This window comes from Prionailurus bengalensis, chromosome C1, assembly GCF_016509475.1.
Source record: "Prionailurus bengalensis isolate Pbe53 chromosome C1, Fcat_Pben_1.1_paternal_pri, whole genome shotgun sequence".
Lineage (NCBI taxonomy): Eukaryota > Metazoa > Chordata > Mammalia > Carnivora > Felidae > Prionailurus > Prionailurus bengalensis.
This window is the reverse complement of record NC_057345.1, coordinates 99,394,892-99,401,793: the sequence shown is the minus strand read 5'-3', so window position 1 is coordinate 99,401,793 and position 6,902 is coordinate 99,394,892. Positions and strand designations below refer to the sequence as shown.

At 49.5% G+C, this 6,902-nt stretch overlaps 1 protein-coding gene across 1 annotated transcript; it reads left to right on the top strand.

Annotated features, from left to right (window-relative positions):
* The first annotated feature begins 386 nt into the window (after window positions 1-386).
* NHLH2 (nescient helix-loop-helix 2) lies at window positions 387-6,476 on the top strand. The gene is made up of 3 exons (XM_043575931.1): window positions 387-1,876; window positions 2,280-2,612; window positions 4,403-6,476. Exon 3 carries the CDS (start codon window positions 4,411-4,413, stop codon window positions 4,816-4,818), a length of 408 nt encoding a protein of 135 aa, XP_043431866.1. The 5' UTR covers window positions 387-1,876; window positions 2,280-2,612; window positions 4,403-4,410; the 3' UTR covers window positions 4,819-6,476.
* Window positions 6,477-6,902: the final 426 nt, after the last annotated feature.

Below are 6,902 nucleotides of genomic sequence, written 5' to 3'. Positions count from 1 at the left end.
ACCAGGGTAACTAGAGGTACCAGTGGCTTCCCACGGCAGCAATGGTCTCATGAGCTACGGTGATTAGACTCACCAGGTTTTTCACTTTGTCAGTCTGAATGTGTAGCAGTCTAACAGAGCCAGCCAGATTACATGAGTAGTAGGGGGTGAGACTACAGGTATCTGTGGGTGCGCATCTGGGTGCACAGGTCTGGCTATGTGTGGATGCTTGGCCAGAGTGGGGAAACCTCCCTTTTCCCTTCATCTTCACACCTTGGGGAGTTCCTCCACTCACCTCTTTCCACTGCCACCTAAATGCAGCTGGCTTCTGCCTCTGCTGAAACGTCCTGGGGATATCTAAAACATGCTTCTGTGCTGGGGCTGGGCAGAGGCAAAGCTGGAAAGTGTTGGTGCCCATTTTCCTTGGAGACACTTCCTACTCTCCCCACCCCCACCCCATTCCGGTCCAGGCATCTCCCATAGGCTGAAATATGTGTGCAAAGGCAAACAGGACTGGTGGCAGCCATGAGGGTCACTCCCAGGGGTAGGCTGATCAATCCTCTCCCCTGATGATAAAACCTGTTTTTAGTGCAAAATTGAAAAAGAAGGAAAAATGAGGAGTCCTCTCTCCACAAATGTTCCCCCAGGGAATTATTGACATGGAGAATAAGGCTACAGTATTTCTTTATTTCTTTTAAGCTTACACAATCAAAAAAGCCAAAATGATTGCAAATAATACTTAGTTGATGGAGACTAACAGTGTCTTTATAAAGTGGCCAAGTAATTGAACTAGATTTTCCCTTTTGTTATAAGGCATATAAATTCAGGGCCACGGGGTTGGGTATAGCAAAGGCATAATGTGCTGCAATACACTGGTGATTTGTGTGTGTTTACATCCTGGCCCAATGCACTGCCCCTACGCTAAATATTCACATGGTAAAATAAGCAAAAATGAAGTGCAATAATCAACACATGTAATATGCCAGACTTTGACTTGAATGAATGAATGGGTAAAGAGGAAAACAAACATGTTTAGGAAAGTAGGATGGTCTCCTAGAGTGCTCTCTGAAATTACAATGCCTGGATTCTGTTCCCAGTTCCACCAATGACTTAATCTATTGAAAGGGGTTTTGTGTTTTTTTTTTAAACCACATATTGGAAAATTAGTCCAGTGGCAGGATATATTTCAAAAACATGAATATGCTTCATCAAGTCTTGATCAAATATCTTCTGATGATCACTAATAAATGTTGGTCATTACATACGTGAATATATTTATTATAGTACCATATATAGTATATATTTTCATGTTCTGGACACAAATACTTTCCCAAACATTAGGGGAAGATGCCGGTTTTCTAATATGTGAGGAGAAATTTTCCACAGTCAATATGTTGCTTATTTGCACTTAAAGACTGCATCAATAATCGGAAAAAGAGAAATAGTCTGATAATGGCTAGAGACTCTGTTTAGAGGCTAAGGTTTCTATCATGGACTGCTTTCAACTGTTATATTTTATGGCACAGATTCAGTGGGAATCTGATCTGCTAAAATATTTGGGCTGTGAAAACTCCCACACTGTGACAGATGTCAAGTCCAATTAAGTGACTCATGTCCAGGTTTCTGTCCAATAGGATTTCCCATTAAATATCAATTTAGGGGAAAAAAATTCCATCCCCCTTCTTAAGCCTTTATCTCTTCCACCATCTCCAGGCTGAATCAATTGGTACCAGGAGAGCCAAGAAGCCACACACGCATCTCTGCCTCTTTGCTCCGGCTCTCCCACCCTCTCCCGTCTTTCTCCGCGTCCCTGTCACTGTTACTCCGGGAGACATTCACTTTCCACGAACCTTTCTCCAAGCGTCTCCAAGCCAGACTATATGTATTTTGCTATAAGGTAAAGAAAGGAGGGGGTGGGGGTGGGAGGTGTTAGCAAGCCTTGGAAGACTTTGAAACTGCAAATAGGTGCCTGTTTATACAATCTACAAGTAAATGAGGAGAGAGGCAGAGGCAAGCTTAGCCCCCGAGTTACAGTATTGTGTTCCTGGGAACTGGGGAGACATCAGCTGAACAAAGCCTTATCTCAAAAAAAAAAAATCACTTCTGAGGAAGATCGCATCTCTGCCTTGCTCTTCCCAGTTTCTTCTCCACGGTATTAAGGGAAGGAAAGGAGTCCTACAGGAGCGGGATCTTATCTAATGTAACCATCTTTCTTATTGATTCTTCCACTATTAGAAAGTGGAGGAATCAGCCCTTTGATGTGATTGTGTTTATCTCTGCATCTCTTTTGTTATTTATAGAGACCCAGAAGAGGAAAAAAGGCACGAGACTTTTCAACACCTCATTTAAAAAAAAAAAATCAACAACGAATTTCCCGAAATGTTTGAGAACAATTAAAAGGAGAAGGCATTTTTGGTCTATCAACTAAGTGAACAATCATTTACATCGTCCACATCCTGAGACACTATCGTCCCTCGCTGTGGACACCAGCGAGATGACAGCTGCTTTTTCACACTCGAATGTAGTAAATATTTGCTGCTTTTAATATATACTTCGGAATTTCTCCCCTCTATTCTTTGGGATTTGTAACTCTAAAAGATTGGAGAAAAGATTATCGAGAAGGCTTTTACAAGGTAAGGCTCCTTTAAGTAATTTTTTTTCCCCACCTTGGAACTAAGTTAGATTATTCATACCGTCTTCATAGATGTACTTCAGCTAATTGTGAAATGGACGTATGCACGACATGCTATTTGTGACTATTCTAAAAAGATATCTGGAGGAGAATTTAGCATGCTTTGAAGGCAACCCGGGAACTTTTTAGCCGCACTACAACTATGTCGATGCTTACTGTGCCAATTTATTTATGCCCTTTCAAGCCGAATGTACAGGTGCAAGTTGTTCTCCTTTATAAACGTACCCGAGAGAAGCCCGTAGGGAGTCACATGTAGCTCACTTGGAGCATTTGTTTTTATTTTGCCTTCGAGGACCCGCTTTCCTCGCAGCGCAGTACGAGCCAGCTTGGAGACACATTCGCTCCTGGGCGAGCGCGGCGCGAGGAGAGGATCTCACCTCCCTGGCTTTTGTTTCTCTAGAAGCAAGCCCTCCGACTCGTCGCCGCCACGGATTTCTCCCGCGGCGAGCGTCTCTCGGGCTGCACGCGCGGGGCCCGCGGCCTGGTGCTCTCCCACTGGCGCCGGCGGTCGGTGCGCGCTGCCCCGCAGGTGCCGGCCCCTTTCTTGGAGGCCGGACCCCCCCCCCCCCCCGCCGACCACCCGAGCCCCGGGGGTTGTGGGCAGCCCCCTCCCAGGAGGCGCGCGGTCGGTGTCGGAGCTCGAGGCCCCGGCAGGAGCCCGGCGGGGCGGCCTTCCCGGGAAGGCGTCGTTCCAGGAGAGCTGAGCACAGCCCCGCTCCGCCTGGGCCGGGCCGCCCCGGGGTCGCTGCGGGGCTCTCGATTCCGACCCCTCCCTCCCTCCCCAGCACCGGGCTTGGCCCTTGGAGAGGAAGCTCGGGTCGCGTCCTCCCGCCCCGGGTCTCCCTTTCCCTCCCAGCCTCCCCTCCCGCCACTACCCCGCCGGCGGCATTTTCCCCGTGAGGTGGTCGGCCGGCTGCTGGGCGCATTGTCTCCTGCCACGTCGCCGCGTCCCTAGGTCCCCGATGTGTGTGGCTGTCTGCGTGACAGATGGTGCTTCGGGGGGCCGCGAGGGCAAAAGGGTCAATTTTCCGGAGAAAGGAGCCTTCGCGTTTGTTCAGTCATTGCTTTGTTTCTCCGGGGAAGCGCGAGGGGGACGGAGCGGGCCGCCTGCCCTCCGTCCGCACTAGTGACCGGGGCTCCCCTCCAGCGCGGGGCGCCCTCCACGGCCGCGGCCGTCCCGCACGCCCCAGACTGGTGCGAGGCCCGCGGGCGCCGCGGCCTCCGGCTGCCTGGTCCAAGGCCCTCGGGGCCGGGGCGCCCACGGCGTCCCCCCGCCCCGCGTATACTCCAGAAGTGGTAGCCTTTCGGCATCGTTCGTTTGTCAGGGAAGGGGAAGGAAGGCAGGCGGCCTGGTGGGGTCGGTATTTTGGCAGAAGGAGGCACCGGACGCGCGCGCAGCCTCCTGGGCCTGCCGCTTCCACGCCGGGCCGGGCCGGGCCCACAGGCCGGTCTCGGCCTCCCGCAGGCCGAGGAGTCGGGTCCGGGATGCGGCCGGGGCCCAGCCGGGACCTCGCTTGCCCCGGCGCGGGGAGGCGCGCGGCTTGGGCCCTCGGGTCTGCCCCTCTCCGCGCGCTGCCTGCCCGCGGGGCCAGCTCCGCCGAGCGCGCCCGCCTGGGGTGGGGAGGAGACCCGGGACGCGCCGAGGGCCGGCCCGCTAGGCCCTCGCCCGCTCTCCCTCGGATCCAAGGAAGACCCTTCCTTTTATTGATTGATGTTCTGACTCCCCCTCAGCTTCCAAAATGATGCTGAGTCCGGACCAAGCCGCCGACTCGGACCACCCCAGCTCGGCGCACTCGGACCCGGAGTCGTTGGGCGGCGCGGAGGCCAAGGTGCTGGGCAGCGTGTCGGACCTGGAGCCGGTGGAGGAGGCCGAGGGCGACGGCAAGGGCGGCAGCCGGGCCGCGCTCTACCCGCACCCGCAGCAGCTGAGCCGCGAGGAGAAGCGCCGCCGCCGGCGCGCCACCGCCAAGTACCGCTCGGCCCACGCCACCCGCGAGCGCATCCGCGTGGAGGCCTTCAACTTGGCCTTCGCCGAGCTCCGCAAACTGCTGCCCACGCTGCCCCCGGACAAGAAGCTCTCCAAGATCGAGATCCTGCGCCTGGCCATCTGCTACATCTCCTATCTCAACCACGTCCTGGACGTGTAGGGCCGCGGGCGCGGCGGGAGGCCGCCTGTCCGGAAGCCGGGGGAGCGCCACCGGCCCCGGGGGGCAGCCGCAGGGCTGGTGGACGAGAGGGCCGCCCAGCCGGACAGCCGCCGCGAGAGGCCTGGACGCGGGAAGAAGCTTGCCACGCGTTCGAGCTCTCTCCGGTCAGCGGGGAGTCGAGGGAAGGTTTCCAACTCGGGAAGGTGGGGTTGTCTGGCGAGCCCCCGGGTTTGCAGGGGGCATTATTCCAGGCGAGCCTCCCCGAGGCACCCGCAACGCACAGCCTCCAAACCTCCCCTCCGTGTGTTAGGATCCCTTTAAAGGTAGTTGCTTTAGCTCACTGGAGGCTTTGAGTTCTCCATTTATCTCCCACAGATCTTCACGTTTTGAAAGAATGAGGGCAGGAGCTCAGAAGCTCAGAGTAAAGCCTCCTAACTTTAGACTATCTGGGATTTTTCTAATTGACAAATCACCTAACATTTGGAGGGGGTGGGAGGGACTCTCCTCCAGTGTAGAGATTTAAGGCACAGAACGGTGGAACAGGAAAGTTTCCATTCTGCTGTGGAAGGGAAGATTATATTAGGATCCAAATAAAATAGACAAACCCTGAATATTGGTAAGCTTAAAAGATAGATTAAGAACAGACACACTGTGGGAAGATTTGATCTTGGTGAGATTTTAACCCCAAGGTAGGACACTGATGTAGACAGGAGAATCCATATTTAAATGGAAATTTTAATATCTGATTGCTTTTTCAGGCGAAGTGCCCCTTTATATATCCAAAAACATCTATTTGTGACCTTAAACATGTGGACCCATAGGTACAGTTAGCAAAAGACAACCTATTTTTATTTATGTTAGAAGGAGTAGAGTATTTTTTTCAAGACATTTATTTTTCAGAGTGGTGATAATTTTACTTTGGATACTCTGTGCCAATTTATTTATAGTCAAGTGTTTACAATTTTTCCTGTGGAATAATTATGTCTAACTTTTTATGTGTCTGTTGAGATTATACTGTGGTCTTTCTTTTTTGCTCTAATTATATTGCACTTGTATAACAAATTTCCCACTTCTCCCTGTTTCTAAACATATTTTATATATTAAGATGTTTGTTCTTGAAAAGGTTCTTTTGTTGTGAGATCAGCAACATTAGCACTTCACTATTATAGTTTTTTAAAAAAAGTAAGTGTTGTTATTCTTATGTGTAGTTATGTCTGAAAAGTACTTTACAAACTGTTTATAAGGACAGTAGCTTCTTTGTGTGTGTGTGTGTGTGTGTGTGTGTGTGTGTGTGTGCGCTGTTTGTGCGTGGGATGATTTTAGGAAATTAAGTTATTTTCCTAAAAAAAAAAAAAAGATTTCAAAACTACTTTCCTCTGTGACAACCAAAAAGAAAAGTCTATAACCTGAAAATGTTTCATGTTCTCAGCTGTGAAACTCTTAAAACAAGGAGTGTATTTTAGAGACAAGGGAAAAAAAAAACACACATCTGCTATCCAAAGATTTTAGTCTTTTTCAGGGTTTTTTTGTGTCTCTGTTGCTTTATATAATGCAATATTTTGTAGTGAAAATAGATATAACCTGGTTTCTATCTGACGAGTTTTTCATATCTCATGAATGGTGCGCTGTTTTGCATATAAATAAAGGTATCAAATAAAGTTCTCTCCTTTATTTAAAGCATACTATTGAAAAATAATAAACATACTGGCTGAGCATGAAGTATCTTAATGGACACAATCCTCAGAAAGGAACTAATTAAAAAATATACACACAAAAAAACCCCCAACAACCCAAACATTAACAAATTTATGTACTGAGGTATTTGATACTTTTCCTAAACTTGGATACTGATCATCTATAGATGTCCTACATGTGATGGTGACACAGAGCATGTTCCTCCCAATGAGGAATAAATTATAATGCTTACAGAAAAATATTATTTAATCATGGGTTTTCTGGCTCTAAAAGGAGTCTTAGTAATTAACTCAACCTCTTCAAATTTGATTTAGGAAACTGAGGCACAGGGAGTTTACGTGCCCTACACTAAATCACACGGCTACTTACTGGCAGTAAGAAGACCCCAA

Excerpts from the sequence above, each read along its gene's own strand:
- NHLH2 (XM_043575931.1), top strand. The coding sequence starts at position 4,411 with ATGATGCTGAGTCCGGACCAAGCCGCCGACTCGGACCACCCCAGCTCG.